General features: G+C 39.5%; 1 protein-coding gene across 1 annotated transcript in view; it reads right to left on the bottom strand.

Annotated features, from left to right (window-relative positions):
- The window catches only part of LOC124776218 (coiled-coil domain-containing protein 40), a 366,819-nt gene that overhangs the window by 215,746 nt on the left and 131,623 nt on the right, over positions 1-19,450 (bottom strand). The window contains exons 4-5 of the mRNA XM_047251072.1: positions 7,454-7,611; positions 7,114-7,358 (exon numbers count right to left, since the gene is read on the bottom strand). Coding sequence (XP_047107028.1) covers positions 7,114-7,358; positions 7,454-7,611 — 403 coding nt within the window. The remainder of the gene's footprint in view (positions 1-7,113; positions 7,359-7,453; positions 7,612-19,450) is intronic.

The raw sequence follows: 19,450 nt of genomic DNA, 5'->3' as shown, positions 1-19,450 counted from the left end.
GCAGGATTCGAACCTGCAACTGTAGCAGTCGCACGGTTCCGGACTACAGCGCCTAGAATCGCTCGGCCACCACAGCCGGCGCATCAATTTAACCCTGGTATCACATAAAAGATGAATGATATAAGTATTAGTGTCAGTGGTGTTGAGAAACAGCTGAAATCGTTAAAGTGAACAAAACTCCAGAGCCTGATTGAATCCCTGTCAGATTCTATGCTGACTGTGCAGCAGAGTTAGTCCCCATTCTAACTACATTGTATCATAGATCCCTTGAACAAAAAACTGTGCCCAGTTCTTGGAAAGAGGTACAGGTCACACTGGCTATAAGAAGGGTAGTACAAGCAATCCACAAAACAACCATCTAGTATTCTTGACATCGATTTGTTGTAGAATCTTAGAACATATTCTGAGCTTAAACATAATAAGGTATCTTGAACAGAATGATCTCCTCAATGACAACCAGCATGGATTTCGAAAACATAGATCATGTGAAACCAATCTTGCACTTTTTTCACTTGACATGCTAAAGGCTTTGGATCAAGCCAGTAAGGTAGATGCAATATTTACTGATTTCTGAAAAGCATTTGATCATTAATACATTTATACTTATTGTCAAAAGTTTGATCATATGGGGTATCAAGTAAAATATGTGACTGGACTGAGGCCTTTTTGCTAGGGAGGATGCAGCACGTTAGCTTGGATAGAGAGTCGTCTTCAGATGTAGAGGTTATTTCAGGTGTGCCTCAAGGAAGTGTGTTGGGATCCTTGCTATTCATGTTGTATATTAATGACCTTGCAGACAATATTAATAGCAAAATCAGGCTTTTGCAGATGATACAATTACTGGTGATGAAGTACACAGTTATCAATGATGATGTACTATTTGAAACAAGCTGCATAAATGTTCAGTCAGAGTTTGATAAGATTTCAAATTGGTGCAGAGATTGGCAACTTATTCTAAATGTTCACAAAATGAAAAATGCAATATCTTCTGACTATAATATCAGTGAGTCACATGTGGAATCAGCCAACACATACACATACCTTTCTGTAATGCTTTGTAGGGATATGAAGTGGAATGCTCACATAGGTCCAGTCATGGGTAAAGCAGGAAGATACTGGGGAAGTTTACTGGTAGAATACTGGGGAAGTGCAATCAATCTACAAAGGAGACTCCTTACATATCACTCGTGAGACTGGTTCTAGAACATTACTCAAGTGCGTGGGACCCATACCAGATGGGACTAACTTGGCATATTGAATATATACAGAGAAGGGCAGCATGAATGGTCACAGGTTTATTTTATCCATGGGAGAGTGTCACAGAGATACTGAAGGAACTGAACTTAAAGACTCTTGGAGACAGATCTAAACTATCCCAAGAAAGTCTGTTAACGAAGTTTCAAGAACTGGCTTTAAATGATTACTCTAGGAATATACTACAATCCCGAAGTACAGCTTACATAACGATCATGAAGATAGGATTAGAATCATTACTGCATGCACAGAGATTCAAACAATCATTTTTCTTGCACTCCATATATGAACGGAACAGGAAGAAATCCTAATAACTGGTACAATGGGACGTACCCTCACCCATGGGCCTCACAGTGGTTTGCAGACTATAGATGTAAATGTAGATGTTGAAGGTTGCTGCAGTGACACAAATTACCATAACATCAAAACCCATCACAAATAAATTCAAATTACTTCTACTTAAAAAAGCAGATAAAAATTTGGTTGACATCTTCCTAAGAGACAGTCTCCACTCCTTCCAATCTGCCCACATAAGCCTAGACTATATGTGATTTTAATTCAAAGAATTAGTGAGTGTAGACCAAATGTGGTTTAAATTCAAAGAATAAGCATTGACGGTAATTGGGAAGATATATACCAAATAAACTAAAAAGAGATGGCTCTAATCACCCTTGGTACACAAAACACTGTTGCAGAAGCAACTATGATATCCTTTTTATAGTTTCCAAAAACAAACTCTGTCTCGAAACCTGGCAGAAAATCCAAAAAGATTCTGGTCAGCCGAAAGACACAATCAATACCCTCATTGTGTGATAACAATGGTGATGTTACAGATGACACTACCACCAAAGCAGCATTACTAAACAGTCTTATGAAATAGAAGAAATGCATTGAATTACAGACTCATATCTCTACCTTCAATTTGCAGTAGGATTTTGGAACATATACTATGTTCAAACATTATGGGTTACCCCAAAGAGAACAATATATTGGCAAACAGCCAGCATGGATTCAGAAAATATCATTCTTGTGTAATTCAACTAACTCTTTATTCTCACGAATTAATGAGTGCTATTGACAGTGAATGTCAAATTGATTCTCTTATTTTTAGATTTCCAGAACGTTTCTGACACCATTCGTCACAAGATACTTCTAATCAGATTGGGTGCCTATGCAGTATTGTCTCAGTTGTGCAACTGGATTTGTGAGTTCTTGCCAGAAAAGCCACAGTTCATAGTAACTGATGGAAAGTCATCAAGTATAACAGAAGTAATATCTGGCATTCCCCAAGGAAGTGTTATGGGTGCTCTGATGTTCCTGATCTACATACATGATTTAGTAGACAACCTGAGCAGCCTTCTCAGACTGTTTGCAGATATATCTCCTTATAAAGTCACCAGATGACCAAAACAAATTGCAAAACAATTTAGGCAAGATATCTGTGTGGTGCAAAAAAATGGCACTTGACTCTGAATAATGAAGAGTGTGAAGTAACTCACACGAGTACTAAACTTTCATTTACATGATAAAACACACAAATCTAAAGGCTGTAAATACAGTTAAATACTTAGGGATTGTAATTACAAATAACTTTAAACTGGAACAATCACAAAGATAATGTTATGGGGAAAGTGAAGCAAATACTGTGATTTATTGGCAGAACACTTAGAAACTGCAACAGGTCTACTAAAGAGACTGCTTACATTACACTTGTCTGTCCTCTTCTGGAGTACGGCTGTGCAGTTTGGGACCTGCATCAGATAGGATTGATGGAGGACATCAAGAAAGTTCAAAGAAGGACAGCTCTAATAATTTTCTATTATTTTGAAAGAGGGGCAATAGTGTCATGGTATGTTTTCAAATCTCATCCGGTGCAGCCCCCCGACAATCAGTCTTTCCTTCTCATCCCATCTGTTAAGTCTCCACATCAGTGTGACTTTGATGAACTCTACATCTTTTCCTAAATCTCACCAGTCCACTTCCTTCACCCCTCTTCCTTCCCCTTCAACCCTCGTGCCAAAAGAAGGAACCACTGACACTAAAAGCTTGCATATGTAATACCTTGTATATGTGTGTTTTCCTGAAGCCACTTGGTGAGTAGACTTTTTATCTAACCAATCGCATTATAGAGTGATCATGAAGATGTAGATGTGGATGAAGGGTAGTGGGTAGCATATTCCTCTTCTCAGGGCATGGGCAGAAGTATCAGAAACCCTATCAGAAATACAATTCAGTTGCTCCAGTTCTGGGTGGAAACGAGTAACAAATGCAGTGCTCCTCTGTGGCCTGTGCTCCTTTGTGACCAGACGGTAGCAATGTGAGAGGTGGTAGGAAACTGTAAGGATAAGACATGGGTGATCGGTTTTTGCACAAAGCTGGGAGGATCACTTCGGTCTATGAAGGCCTCAGTGAGGAGCTCCAAATATAGTAAGGATCTCCCTGAGGCATTCACAAATTGAAATTACCCTCCCAACCTTGTACAAGAACAGATCACTCATGGCTTGTCCCTCCAGTCACCTACCACATCCAAAATTCCTAGCATCAGTCTGCAAAGGAGCATTCCCCTTGTGACTTAGTACCACCCAGTACAGAATTCGTTTTCAACATTCACTACCAGCCCAACCCCTTAGTTTTCACCTTTTTTCCCACATACCTCATCTGTTTGCCCTTTTTCTGATTTTTTGCCACACATATTTTTACAATTTTTTTCATATGTGTCTTTACACGTTTACGTCCCCCACCATGAACCCTTGCTCCTTCCTTCCGTGCCAATGCAGGAAACTTTCCTTTTCTCTTGTCAGAATTCAGTACCACATACTGTTCCTGTGTTGTTGCTTAGCTCAACCCAAATTCCTTATCATCACATTACACTCTAGGGCTGCAACCTCTGCTTCCACAATGACCTCTACCTGTTCAAATACCACCAATACCACCAGTCCACAGCTCTCACCAACCTAGTCCTGCAATGCCACGTAAATCAGGCCCATTACCTCCTTGTAAAAAAACAGCATAGTGAACACATTGTGGCCAAGATAGATACAAAGCCCATGCCTACCACAGTAGTACAAGTTAATGTGCCAACTAGCTCCGCAGATGACGAAGAGATCGATGAAATGTATGATGAGGTAAAAGAAATTATTCAGATAGTACAGGGAGACGAAAATTTAATAGTCATGCGTGACTGGAATTCGACAGTAGGAAAAGGAAGAGAAGGAAACGTAGTAGGTGAATATGGAATGGGGATAAGGAGTGAAAGAGGAAGTTGCTGGTAGAATTTTGCACACACCATAACTTAATCATAGCTAACACCTGGTTCAAGAATCATGAAAGAAGGTTATATACATGGAAGAAGCCTGTAGATACTGGAAGGTTTCCGGCAGATTATTTAATGGTAAGAGAGAGATTTAGGCACCAGGTTTTAAATTGTAAAACATTTCCAGGGGCTGATGTGGACTCTGACCACTATCTATTGATTACGAACTGTAGATTGAAACAGAAGAAACTGCAAAAAAGTGGGAATTCTTAGATGGGACCTGGATAAACTGACAGAACCAGAGGTTGTAGAGAGTTTCAGGGAGAGCATTAGGGAACGATTGACAACAATGAGGGGAAGAAGAAGAATGGGTAGCTTTGAGAGATGAAATAGTGAAGGCAGCAGAGGATCAAGTAGGTAAAAAGACGAGGGCTAATAGAAACCCTTGGGGAAGAGATATTGAATTTAACTGATTTACAATTTGTACAGAAACCAGATGGCAGTTATAAGAGTCGAGGGACATGAAAGGGAAGCAGTGGTCGGCAAGGGAGTGAGACAGGGTCGTATCCTCTCCCTGATGCTATTCAATCTGTATATTGAGCAAGCAGTAAAGGAAACAAAAGAAAAATTCAGAGTAGGTATTCAAATCCATGGAGAAGAAATATAAACTTTGAGGTTCGCCGATGACATTGTAATTCTGTCAGAGACAGCAAAGGACTTGGAAGAGCAGTTGAACGGAATGGACAGTGTCTTGAAAGGAGCGTATAAGATGAACATCAACAAAAGCAAAACAAAGATAATGGAATGTAGTCGAATTGAGTCGGGTGATGCTGAGGGAATTAGATTAGGAAATGAGAAGCTTAAAGTAGTAAAGGAGTTTTGCTATTTGGGGAGCAAAATAACTGATGATGATTGAAGTAGAGAGGATATAAAATGTAGACTGGCATTGGCAAGGAAAGCGTTTCTGAAGAACAGAAATTTGTTAACATCGAGTATAGATTTAAGTGTCAGGAAGTCGTTTCTGAAAGTATTTGTATGGAGTGTAGCCATGTATGGAAGTGAAACATGTACGATAAATAGTTTAGAGAAGAAGAGAATAGAAGCTTTTGAAATGTGGTGCTACAGAAGGATGCTGAAGATTAGATGGGTAGATCACATAACTAATGAGAAGGTATTGAATAGAATTGGGGAGAAGAGGAGTTTGTGGCACAACTTGACCAGAAGAAGGGATCAGTTGGTAGGACATGTTCTGAGGCATCAAGGGATCACCAATTTAGTACTGGAGGGCAGTGTGGAGGGCAAAAATCGTAGAGGGAGACCAAGAGATGAATACACTAAGCAGATTCAGAAGGATGTAGGCTGCAATAGGTACTGGGAGATGAAGAAGCTTGCACAGGATAGAGTAGCATGGAGAGCTGCATCAAACCAGTCTCAGGACTGAAGACCACAACAACAACAACAGTTGAAACTAGCCAATAGTGTGAAATTAAACACTTTGTTTCAAATAAATTGAATGCTTCAGCAGAAAAGATTTTAAGCCAAATCTCTTTAGCAAACCGGCAAAAATAACTTCATTGTTCTGTAAGGTGATTAACTCTTGACTGTCAGAAAGGTGGAAATAAAATCTGAAACTAATAGCATATTTTAGCCTTCCATAATTATGCGAACATATTTTAATTCATTTGATAGCTCTCAGCCACAAAAACCCTTTTGCTTGTCATTTAACATGAGAGCAATAAATGAAGAGGAAACAACAAAATCACAGGTCACGTGGAGACTCCCCACCTCACACTCTGCTGTTGGCAGACGCTTGTATGAGCACTGTTTTGTTGTTGCATACGGTGAATTTCCTTTGCAACTTAAGTTTTATTTTCGTTTTTTTTTTTTTCTCTTATTCATGTTTTGTTGTTGCAGTATTATTCTGCGGTAGTGGGAAACAGTAATATCCTTTGTTAGAGTTTTGGTTCTTACCAGTCAAAATCACAAAAATTTAACTGAAAACTAAAACAATGAAAACTTCCCGGAATTCTAGACAATTCCTGGGTTTTTCCCAGTTTTCTCTCGGATGAAAAAATTCCCGGGTTTTTCCCGGATCTCCCTGTTGTCCCAGGTCATATACACCCTGTCAGTGTTAGGAAACCCTTGAAAATGTTAGCCAAACACTCTGGCAACATGTCAATTAGAACAAATGTTATGGGGCCAGGATGAAGGCTAATATGAAAAAGAATCAACCAATAGGTGAATTCTACAAATGATGGGTGTGAAAGTCACAGTTTAATAGCTATTCAGTTGTTCTTAAACCAATTGAAAATGTATCTAACATCCTGTCATCACCTGTTACACACCACAAAACAAAAGAAAAAAGTTAATATGTTTTCCTGAAATTAGCAGGACCTCACAACTGAGAGAAATGAAATAGAAAGAAAATCAGAAAACAGCTTTATCATAGGGGAAACCAGAATACAAACTACGTCACACAGTAATGTAAACCAATGAAGCCTTTTGAGAGAAATGAACAATTCTTTGACATGTTCCACAAAAATAGGTGGAAACTGCAAATCCTATCCGCTTTTTGCAAGTAAATTACAAAATAAATAAGTTCTCACTTTTTCTCATCCATCACAGCAGCATATGCTTTGTCTCTTTGCTGCATGCTAATAACCACACCATTCCATGCTTGCAGTAATCGTTGTTGCTCTTTATTTAGTGCTTCAAGATCAACATTAGCATCGGCCAGAGTTTGGCTGATGATTAGGCGTTCTTCTTCTTTAACTTTCAACTGCCCTTCTAGAGTTGTGATCTGTGTTTCTAAATTGGCAACTTCATTTGTTAACTTTAGCAGAAACAGATCCTGGAATGCACCAAATATTTTCGTGTTTTGTATAAATACTGTTCATAACATTTATAAATGATTAGATATTGAAATACAAATGTTACTAATCATACCTGCTTCTTTTTCTCTTCTGCAAGCTGTTTCTTATCAAGTTTCATTTTTTCTGATATCCTCTGAGAAACAGCAAGTTCTGACTCCATCTCTGCTTCCCAGTCAACAAACTGCTTCTTTACCAATAAAATTTTTCTTAAATCTGCACTGAGTTCTTCTTCTAGGTATGGCGTGAAAGGAAAATAGCTTTGAAACTGTGTATACTTTTATAAAGCTATAGAGATCTTTAATTTATCATCTTTAGCATGAAAGACTAAATATGGCAATTATTGACACTACTTATGCAATGGATATTGGCATATCCAACAAACACAGCTTCAAAACAGCAGTGCTCTCTCAAAATGGAGAGATTTACGATACAGGCAGACATATTTCCAGAAGTAATGCAGACACGATGCAACTGACCTGTGTCTAAGAGAGAAGACAATATGACATTATGCCTTTCATTGAGGTAAAATTTTGTTAGATGGCACTGATTTTATTAAGTGAATTATTTCTGAATCAATATGAAATTCATAAGATAGATCTGGATGGAAAAATTAATTTTAAGTAATAATTTGAATGAAGAATACTTAGACTACTTAATAAGTGTTGCTTTCTATGTGTTCAAAAGGTGGTGTGTGTGGCATTTTAACTGGAAGTGAAGTTTTGGCTAAGGGTGTAATCAAATGCTTCATATTCTGTAGTAACTGAATAGCAAGAAAGGGCTGTTGCCTGATGACATTGGAAGAGCTGGTCCTAGCCATATCAAAATACACAGATGGAGAAACATATCAAATTGTGAAGCATTAAGAAATGTGATTGATTGTTGCTTATTGCAGAGACATCACACATCATACTGGACCACTCTAACATTTACGAAGAATGGTCTGAATGAATTCAAACTTGTAGGACACATTAAAAAGTATAGCAGTAAGAAGTGATTAAGACTGAAGAGTGGTGGTGTATACACAGGCCCAGTACAACCCCACTGAGTATGATGGGAAATTTTTTAAGGTACTGAATTTGCATTCGAGAGCAATGAGATTTAAATCCCAATGAAGCCATTCAGTTTGGTATTTCTGTGGTTTCCCTGAATCAGTTAAGGCATATATCAGGTTGATTCATTTGAAAAGGAGATAGCTAATTTTCCTCCCCATACATATACCATCCAAGTTCTTGCTCTATCTCTGATGAATTCATTGTGATCTGCATGTTAAACAAATCTTTCTTCCAATAGTATTCTCTCTGAACAGAAAGGTCAGTGTTGTACTGAGTTCAGCCAGTGAAGAACCATTAAATGAACTGGAAATTGCAGACGAAGTGCTAGTGTGGTTTGCTGAGAACAAAAGACACAATACCTGAATGTGAGTGACTGCTAATAGCAACTACCTGAGTTATAAGTGCTTGATATGATGAGGAACATGCCATCCTCCTTGAAAGAACAATCTATCCACAAGAAAAAGGGTGTGATATCATGACATTTCAGCTTATTTGATGGTGATGCATGTGAGGAACTAGAGGAACTAGGTGACTGAAGACAGTCCTAGTACACATGGGGTAACCATAGCCTAGTCCACATGGCTGTAACAGACCATACAGTTGTGACCACAGTGTTTGCTCAATTATAGAGCACTGTAACAGATGTACACCTGACTCCATCAAAGTTTCAGTGTAATCTGTTGTAAGCTGTAGTGGTAGAAAAACATGGCATTGTGTATGGTTCCAATGTCACAAACTACACTACTGGCCATTAAAATTGCTACACCAAGAAGAAATGAAGATGATAAACGGGTATTCATTGGACAAATATATTATACTAGAACTGACATGTGATTACATTTTCATGCAATTTGGGTGCATAGATCCTGAGAAATCAGTACCCAGAACAACCACCTCTGGCCATAATAACGGCCTTGATATGCCTGGGCATTGAGTCAAACAGAGCTTGGATGCCATGTACGGGTACAGCTGCCCATGCAGCTTCAACACGATACCACAGTTCATCAAGAGTAGTGACTGGCATATTGTGGCCAGTTGCTCGGCCACCATTGACCAGAAGTTTTCAATCAGTGAGAGATCTGGAGAATGTGCTGGCCAGGGCAGCGGTCGAACATTATCTGTATCCAGAAAGGCCTGTACAGAACCTGCAACAAGCGGATGTGCATTATGCTGCTGAAATGTAGGGTTTCGCAGGGATCAAATGAAGGGTAGAGCCATGGGTCATAACACTTCTGAAATGTAACATCCACTGTTCAAAGTGCTGTCAATGCGAACAAGAGGTGACCGGGACGTGTAACCAATGTAACCCCATACCATCACGCCAGGTGATACGCCAGTGTGGCGATGACGAATACACGCTTCCAACGTGCATTCCCTGCGATGTCACCAAACATGGATGCGACCATCCTGATGCTGTAAACAGAACCTGGATTCATCCAGAAAAATGACGTTTTGCCATTCGTGCACGCAGGTTCGTCATTGAGTACACCATCACAGGCGTTCCTGTCTGTGATGCAGCGTCAAGGGTAACCGCAGCCATGGTCTCCGAGCTGATAGTCCATGCTGCTGCAAATGTTGTCGAACTGTTCGTGCAGATGGTTGTTGTCTTGCAAACGTCCCCATCTGTTGACTCAGGGATCGAAACGTGGCTGCACGATCCGTTACAGCCATGAAGATAAGATGCCTGTCATCTCAACTGCTAGTGATACGAGGCCGTTGGGATTCAGCACGGCATTCCGCATTACCCTCCTGAGCCCACCGATTCCATATTCTGTTAATAGTCACTGGATCTTGACCAACGCGAGCAGCAATGTCGTGATACGATAAACTGCAGTTGCGATAGGCTACAATCCAACCTTCATCAAAGTTGGAAACGTGATGGTATGCATTTCTCCTCCTTACATGAAGCATCACAACAACGTTTCACCAGGCAACGCCGGTCAACTGCTGTTTGCGTATGAGAAATCGGTTGGAAACTTTCCTCATGTCAGCACGTTGTAGGTGTCGCCACCGGCGCCAAACATGTGTGAATGCTCTGATAAGGTAATCATTTGAATATAACAGCATCTTCTTCCTGTCGGTTACATTTCGCGTCTGTAGCATGTCATCTTCGTGGTGTAGCAATTTTAATGGCAAGTAGTGTACAAACACTTCACACTGCATCAGGCATGTGAATGGGTCTGCTGGCATGTTGAGTAGACAGATAGACTGTTTCCGAATGCCTTCTGTTTCCATCTACCCCCTAGTGGTGGTCTCATACTTGTTAGGGACTATTATGATGTTTGCAGAGAAGGAGACAACGTTGTATAGCAGAAAAGTGGACAAATCTCCAGTATGACTGTATGGGGTACCACTGGATACAACATGTGATCTGAATAACAGTTTCTCCTACAGCAAATTTTACATGCTGTTTTAATGCTACATCACATGCCATCCTCCTTGAAAAAAACATTGTGAACCAGAGATTTTCTAGCCTCCATATTTGAATGAGAAGTTAGCCACTGAACATATGAAAATGTTGTTTGCTTGGCATCTTCATCATAGTCCTCAGTAATCCCTATCGATGCTTTTAGAAACAAATATAGATTCTCTCTGATTTTGTGCCACAATTTTTAAAGGATCTGGTTGCAGTACTTTGGAACTTCATATCACACTAAATTCTCAGAGTCAGAGACCATATATAGCTGTGGGAGTGACAAGTTGATAGTCGACAGGACTCTGAAACACTCTCTTTGCAAATGAGGTTCTTTGGAAAAGAGGAGTGTTCATTTTCCCACGTTAACATATGTTGGTATTGTGTTCATGCAGCATAATAAAAGTGATCATTTCCAGTGTAAAATCCATGCAAGTGTTTTCTTTTATGTAGTGTAATTACTTGTACAACAGCACAACAACAGGCTCCCGCTGTTTCAATCACAAAGACAACACCCAAGCCACAACACGGAACAAGAAAAAACAGGGTGAAGCATAAGACAGTGCACCACATCCATACAACTCCAGGGCCCCAGTTTCCTCATGTGTTCACAGGCTTGCACCTGATCGCTTGTGGGAAACCAAGACCGTTTTCAATGAGATGCTACAAGAAGGAACAATATGGCCATCCGACAGTCCATGGTCCTCTCCTCTGCAACTTGCCCATAAAAAGTATGGGTCATGGTGCCCGTGTGGCGATTATCGAGCTTTGAATGCCCGAACTTGTCCGGACAGATGCCCTGTGCCACATATACAGGATTTCACACATTCACTGGACGGGGCTACCATATTCAGTGTCTTAGATTGCCATAAGGCTTATAATCAGATCCCAATGGCAGAGCAAGACATGCCAAAGACTGCAGTGACAACCCCATTCGGGCTGTTTGAATTTTCGGTGATGCCATTTGGGCTGAAAAACGCTGCCCAAACATGGCAACGGTTTCTGGACAGCGTGCTAAGAGGGCTACCATATTGTTTCGCTTATCTAGACGATATTCTGGTGTTTTCTGAGAACATCTCTGACCATCAGAAACATGTGAACGAGGTGTGAAGCAAGCTTAGTGCTCACGGAATAACACTTAACAAGGACAAGTGCGTGTTTGGGGAACCCGTAGTGACCTTCCTGGGTTATAAAGTGTCAGCTAAGGGCATTTTCCCACTGCCATAGAAGCTGGAGTTGCTGTGCACCCTACCGTGGCCTCAAACCTACCAAGACCTCCAACGATTCCTAGGAATGACAAATTTCTATTGTCGCCACCTCCCTGGAACAGCAGCTCTTCAGACGCCACTGAACAATGCCTTGGCTGGACACAACAAAATTGGCAAGCGCCCACTTTCATGGACACCCCAGATGGATACTGCTTTCAAGGCACTGCAAAACAGCCTACATGACACAGTGGGGCTTGCACATCCTGCACCAGGAGCTCAGCTAGCCCTAGTAGTGGATGCACGCCAAGTTGCAATAGATGTAGCACTTCACCAGAGAGTGAAGGATCATTGGCAGCCGCAAAGTTTTTTCTCACAAAAGCTACAGAGGGGTCAAACTCATTGGAATGCATACGACAGGGAACTCCTTGCAATGTATGAAAGTGTCAGGCACTTCCACCCTTTCATTGAGGGCAAGCCGTTCACCATATACACTGACCATAAACCTCCCGTGGCAACTTTCTACAAAACCAACCATTCATGTTCCCCCCGCCAGGCCCAAGTCCTTGTTGGTGGACTCATCCACTGGCCTACATTTGCAACTTGTGGACACCCCCCGCAGCCCAGTTAAGGTATGGTGCGACATCTCTACGGTTAGACCATGCCCATACGTCACTCCCCAATTCCGACGAAAGGTATTTGACAGCATCCACAACCTGGCACACCCCAGAACCAATGCCTCAGTGAAGTTAGTGATGGACCGTTTTGTGTGGCCTTTGTTTAGAGCAGTGGATCGTTGCACATGGAGGGCAGAGGCTACACCAATGAGGGACATTTCTGCTGAGACTACCGCGCGGGCATTCTTGGAAACTTCGGTAGCTTGTTTTGGGTGTTCAGTTTTCATTACCACCGACCAAGGATGCCAATTTGAGTCAACACTGTTCCAACAACTATCGAAGCTCTGCAGCTTCCAACAAAACCAGATAACTAGCTACCACCCGGCCAGCAACGGTTTGGTGGCAAAGTGGCACCAGACTTTAAAGGCTGCCCTGATGTGCCACAAGGACTCATGGGCTCGAGCATTGCCATTGGTTTTGCTGGGATTATGGACCGCATTAAAAAGACATCAGTTGTTCCTCAGCAGAGTTGGTACATGGAGAACCACTACGTGTTCAAGCAGAATTCCTTACACCAGTTCCTCTCCCAGATGAGACACAATTGCCCCGCCTCTTGCAACAAATGAGGAAACAGGCAGAGATGCTATGTGCAGCCCCGACGTCTCAGTATGGCACGCACCCAGTGTTCATACGCAAGTCCCTCGATACTTGTTCTCACATCATGCTCCACACAGACATGGTACGTCATGCTTTACAGCCGCCGTACACTGGACCTTACCAAGTGCTAGGACAGAACACACACACAATGGATATCCTCCTCTAGGGAAAGACAACCAAGGTTTCCACTGAGCGGGTAAAACCTGCTTGGACAGTGACAGCACCAACTGCAATCTCAGAGGCAACATTAGACACACCTGACAATGAACCCACACCCGTCGCAGAGCCAGACAGCGGTGACCCACCGGAACTCAACACCACAGGACCTAATGTATCAGCGGAATCATTGAGCAGCACCCACACCCGCACTATCCACACTCGGGCAGGCCGAGAGGTGAAGTTTAAGTACCCCACCATGCTGGGTGCTCCGCACTTCGGAGGTGGGGGGGGGGGGGGCTGTGTGGGAGTGACAAGTCGATAGATGACAGGAATCTGAAACTCTCTCTTTGTGAATGATGTTCTTTGGAGAAGAGGAGTGGTCATTTTCCAGCATTAACATATGTTGGTATTGTGTTCATGTGGCATAATAAAAGTGATCATTTCCGGTGTAAAATCCATGCAAGTGTTTTCTGTTATGTAGTGTAATTACTTCTACATAGCTCTGCATCATTTATACATTGTATGTCTAAGAGCTGTGTATCCTTCTTAGACCAGTGTTTGTACAGGTTAGTTACATTCAATAATAGGAAAGGCTTGTTCTGGTTAACACTGTAAGCCTTGTGTTTGGTGGCTAGGTTGACAGAAGATGTGATTACTGTACCTTGCACAGTGTTTCCTACATTGTGACTATAATGGAACACTTTTATAATGCTTTGTAACTTCACTGGGCATTTATCTCATCTGGGAAGCTGTCTGAATGTGACATTATTAATTTTATGAGAACCATTTAACAACTGATATTTCAAGTGAATATAATCATTTGAAATTAGTGCAAGCAATTAATTACAGTACAAACATCCACATGTACTTTGAGATTAATGAAGGGATCTGAAGGGTATCGAGAACAACATGTGAAAGTAAAAATATTAATCAAAATAAGTACTAGATGGAGTAAATTGCACTTGACAACATTTATACTAAGTCTATCTTGATCAGAGACACTGTTAATACTTTTAATAATAACAGGACAGTGTCCTTACATAAACCAGAAAGCATTAGAATGAGAGACACTGCTAATACTCTTAATAATAACAGGACAGTATCCTTACATAAACAAGAAAGCATTAGAATTAATTGGGAGAAGATGGCTATAGGGATAGTATGGATAATTTCTTGTAGTTTCACAGTCAGACAACAGAAAGTGGCACACATTGGTGTATGTTATTAGAGAATCAACTGTGTATCAGAAAAGCTAAAGCTACCACAGTTGGTTGATTGTTTGTGTTTTTAAAGAGGAGTAGTTTTCATTGTATGCCAAAACCAAAACAGACACTTTTATGTTTGAAAACTGAGAATATCTATTAATGTAAAATGCAGGTTGAAATTCGAAATTTCCACTACCATCAACAATCAACATTGTTGATCATCTGACACCTCTAGGTGTCTCACCACAGTACTTGGGGAAGATCCCAACTATACGGGAGGAGGAGGAGAGATTAATGTTTAATGTCCTGTAAACAACATCATTAGAGGCAGAGCACAAGCTGGGATTAGAGAAGGATGGAGAAGGAAAGTGGCCACGCCCAGCCAAAGGAACCATCCTGGCATTTGCCTTAAGCGATTTAGAGAAATCACAGAAAACCTAAATCAGGATGTATGAAATGCATGTTTGACCATCAGCTGCTTTTATTTTAAACCCAAATATCGACTGGTTTTAGTCACAGACCATCTTCATGGATAAGGGTTAAAATGGTTAAAGTCGCAACATTCTTACGTTTGCCATTACTTAAAAGATATGTCGTGCATGTCATGAATATCAATATACGATACAGGAGTTTTAGAAGCTCTGTGTATACTTGTTAATAGTATGTTTGCAGATTCTACAAGACTTAGTCATTTTAATACATTTTACCTTTGAAGGTTTTGACACACATTTAATCAGAACAAAGGAAGAAAACCACAGTTGTACTACCACACAGAATGAGTTAGGATTGACTCACTACTTTTTTAAAAAAAAAAAAAAAAAAAAAAAAAAAAAAAAAAAAAAAAAAAAAAAAAAAAGTGGAGGGACCATTTCAAATGAAAGCAGGTAAAATAAATGAATGTTAATTGTAAATTACTACACTCATGAATGACCTCAAGTAGACTGAATAAGATGTGTGTTTTGCAAGAAGTAGCTCCATGACACTTCAACTGAGGAAGAAAATATCTGTAATGATTGTAGTAAAAAAAGATGCCACTACATTACCCTAAGATTTAGTTTACAGCCTGTTATGACATTCATGTTTCAAATCAAGTTTACATCATATATATCCTACGGGTCCATGTGATATAACGAAATCTGCCATCTTAGCCTTACATTGGGATAAAATGGCAAAAATGCAGTATGAAAGAAACACCATACTTACAAACACATTAAATGAAGCATTATTTTTGTATGCCGAAATACTATTTTATATATCTTCCAAAATATGAAACTTCTGTTGAAAACACAAAAACATATTAACAGTAGCTGAAATTTTGATAAAAGTAAAAAAATAAGGCATCTTCCCCAATTCACTAGATATGACACACATTATAAGTGGAGACTTTCCTTAGTCGATTTATTTTGTATTATTTAGTAAATGTTTTGTGCCATTAATGTTACTTGAGCACTGAGTTGCCTTAATTGTCAGATCTCTCCTTAAATTAGAGATAAGGGGAATCCTTTTCATTTTTAGTAATTAATTCCTTACATGGACATATTCTAGGGGATCCAACCTGTGTCAAGCATAGGCAGGTTAGTGTAAGACATACATAAAAGACTTAGTTCTTTTTCCTTTTTTTCCAGAACCAGCAATAGTGGATAAATTGCTCACTTCCAGGTTATTATATGGTAATCTGTGATTCTGTTTCATAAGTATTTAAGATCAGTACTCTGGGGAAAAATTACTCAACTGTCAATATATTTCCAACTTAGGGAGTGGGGACTCATCTTCTACTCTTCACATAATAAACTACATAGTAGTTTACTTTCTTTTCTTTTCACAATTGTTACTTAATATCTGAATAACATATTTTTCTTTCCACTTCTGTAAACAACAAAGGGGCAACACTCACCAGTCCTGCAAGGACAAAAAATTTTTCAAATATATTACAAAGAAGTACTATTATAGCTACATTGAAGTGGTGACTTGTGCGAAATTTTAGCAGTGTAATCATAACTAATCTGAATTTGTTAATTTTACGTATATAAATTGCACTGCTTGAATATATTTAAATTTCATAATTAGTTGTTTAACACTGGAATGAATAAAAAAAATATTATGTCAGCAGTGACAACTGAACCTGAGTCAAAAACTGCCAGTCTACACACTTAACCAGTAGACTACGGAATTCATACAGGCACTGATACTCGAAAATCCCTCATACTTACACTTAGACATCTTCAGCATTATTGGTGTGTTTATGCATCCCGTTCCATCCACCCTCTCATGAGTTATTTCCATATATTAATGAATAAAAAACTTTCGAATTTCATCTTAAAATATATGTGCCTCTTTGTGTGCCATCATTTGCAAAATATCTCTTTTTGATATACTGAATCATTTATGAAATATGATGATTGTTATGACCACGATTCCCAATGTTCAGGAACAGAAATGGGTGTGTCGCAAGTGACAGTCCGATGGATATAAAAACCAATATCTCGAGAATGAAATGAGATATGATTCTGCTCTCAATTTTAAATAAAATTTCAATATCTTATGTACATTTCATACGCAGCTATATAGGGACTAAAATCAACCACATGCAAGCTTTATGCAAATCGTTTTTATCTGTACAAACTCTTTAAAATTTCATGCTATGCATTACTTAATTTTATGCAGCACAGTAACTATAATGAATAACAAAAAGAAATTCAGCCCTTTGTCAAGTGAAGGTATCAAACAGTATGATATGCAGAAATGAAATTTTTCACTAATTTTTTTTTTCTTAATATATGGTGATAAGTATACCACAGCAGCCAGAATGTCATCTCTCAGCACAGGTAGCATTATACAAGCAGTACAGAGACACAAAGCAGCTCTCCGCATGGAAGGTAGAGAGCATTTCCATAGCAGTCAAAGGGTTAAATTTTATAACTAACACTGACAGGAATAAAATGAAATGAAAACAAAGAAATGTTGATAGCTGTGGGATTTGAACCTGAGCTGACTAATCACCTATCTATACTCCAAATCTCTCAGCCACAGCACTCTTGTCACAATTGCTGCTCTGCAACTCCTCATCCTCTATGTTAGCACAATACTTTGCACTCAAGAGCTCAAAGACAAATACTGGCCCGATGCTGTGACCAAAATAGTACCATCAGTGCTGGCAGGGATGACATTACAACAGGGCATGCGCAGTCAAAAATAAACAACTGTGTCCCTTTTCTGAGGTGATGGTACCACAACTGACTGTCATTTTAGCACTCGACATTGGTTTCTAATTATGCAAATAGAGTGCAATAAAACCTGATTTCATCCGTTTCAAATGCATACCAGCACGCATTTGAAGAGTACTGGTGTACTTTTAGTGCACTTTCCAGCTTGCATTTGCAGAGAAATGGCATAATTTTATGAGATATTCACAGTGTTCTGTAGTATATTACCATGCGATCACCAGCCACACTGCTGTACTGACATAATAAGTTTACAGGGCTGACAATTTTATGTTACCTAAATATTCACTAACAAAAGAGAAATATTGTGTGAAATATGCTGCTGTCTTTATATCACTGACATTGAATTGAATTGAATTTTATTTGATCCTGTAAGATTACATCGTGTACAGTAAATGTACGTGTAATATAGGACATGTCAAAGTATTAAAATTCTTTATCAATTATTTTTCTACACCTTTAGCTTACATTTTTACATCACTGATAATTAGTAACAATATATACAAATTTAATGGCATAAGTATTCTGCAACACTGTAAAACTCTTTTTCAATGAGATAGTCTTTAAGTTTCTTTGTAAATTCATTGTGAAGTACACTATCTTGCAGGGTTTTGGGCAGACTTCTTAGTAGTCTGATACCAGAGTACTGGGGTCCTTTTTCTATCATTGCCAGTCGGTGGGGTATGCTCCGTACTTCATTCTTCTTTCTTGTATTGTGGGTGTGTACACTAGCACTTGTAATCCAGTCCTCACTACCTTTTGTGATGTACATTATTGTTTTGTATATATATAATGATGAAAAAGTTAAGATACCTAAATTCTTGAAACAGTTTCTGCATGTTTCAGAGGTCTTTCTTCTTAAAATGGTCCTAATTGCTTTTTTTTGTAATGTGAACACTCGTTTTGTCTCTTGTTTGTTTGAGTTTCCCCACACCGTCACTCCATACTGTAAGTATGGTTCGAAAAGTCCATGATACACTGTACACAGAAGGTTCTTGTCTGAATACTGTGATAGCTGCATCATTAAGAATATGACAGAGCTCAGTTTCTTACAGACATTATTAATATGTTTTTTCCATTTCAGTTCATTATCCACAAGAATACCTAAGAATCTAGCAGATTCTACTTCTTCCAGCCTTGTTCCGTCAACCTCTAAATCCATGTCTACAGCCTTTTCCTTGTTTTTAAACACTGCATACATAGTCTTTTTTAGATTTATAACCAGTTCATTTTCCAACAGCCATTGAGCTGTGACATTTGCAGATATGTATGCTCTTCTCTCAAGCTGTTCCATATTTTGGTCACTATTTAGTATTGTCATGTCATCAGCATACAATATTTTCTTTTCTTCCTCCTCAACACCTATATCATTAACAAATACATTAAATAACAATGGCCCCATTACCGAACCCTGCGGCACTCCATATTTGATGGATTTGGTTTCTGATTGGTACGAGTTTCCTAATGATACATACTGCTTGCGGTTGCACAAGAATGATTTTATCCATTCACCTGGTTGCCCCCGAATGCCATAGTTGCTT

The sequence above is a fragment of the Schistocerca piceifrons genome, chromosome 2 (genome assembly GCF_021461385.2).
Source record: "Schistocerca piceifrons isolate TAMUIC-IGC-003096 chromosome 2, iqSchPice1.1, whole genome shotgun sequence".
NCBI classification, from domain to species: Eukaryota; Metazoa; Arthropoda; class Insecta; order Orthoptera; family Acrididae; genus Schistocerca; species Schistocerca piceifrons.
The sequence above is the reverse complement of the archived record's forward strand: the minus strand, read 5'-3'. Positions and strand labels throughout refer to the sequence as shown.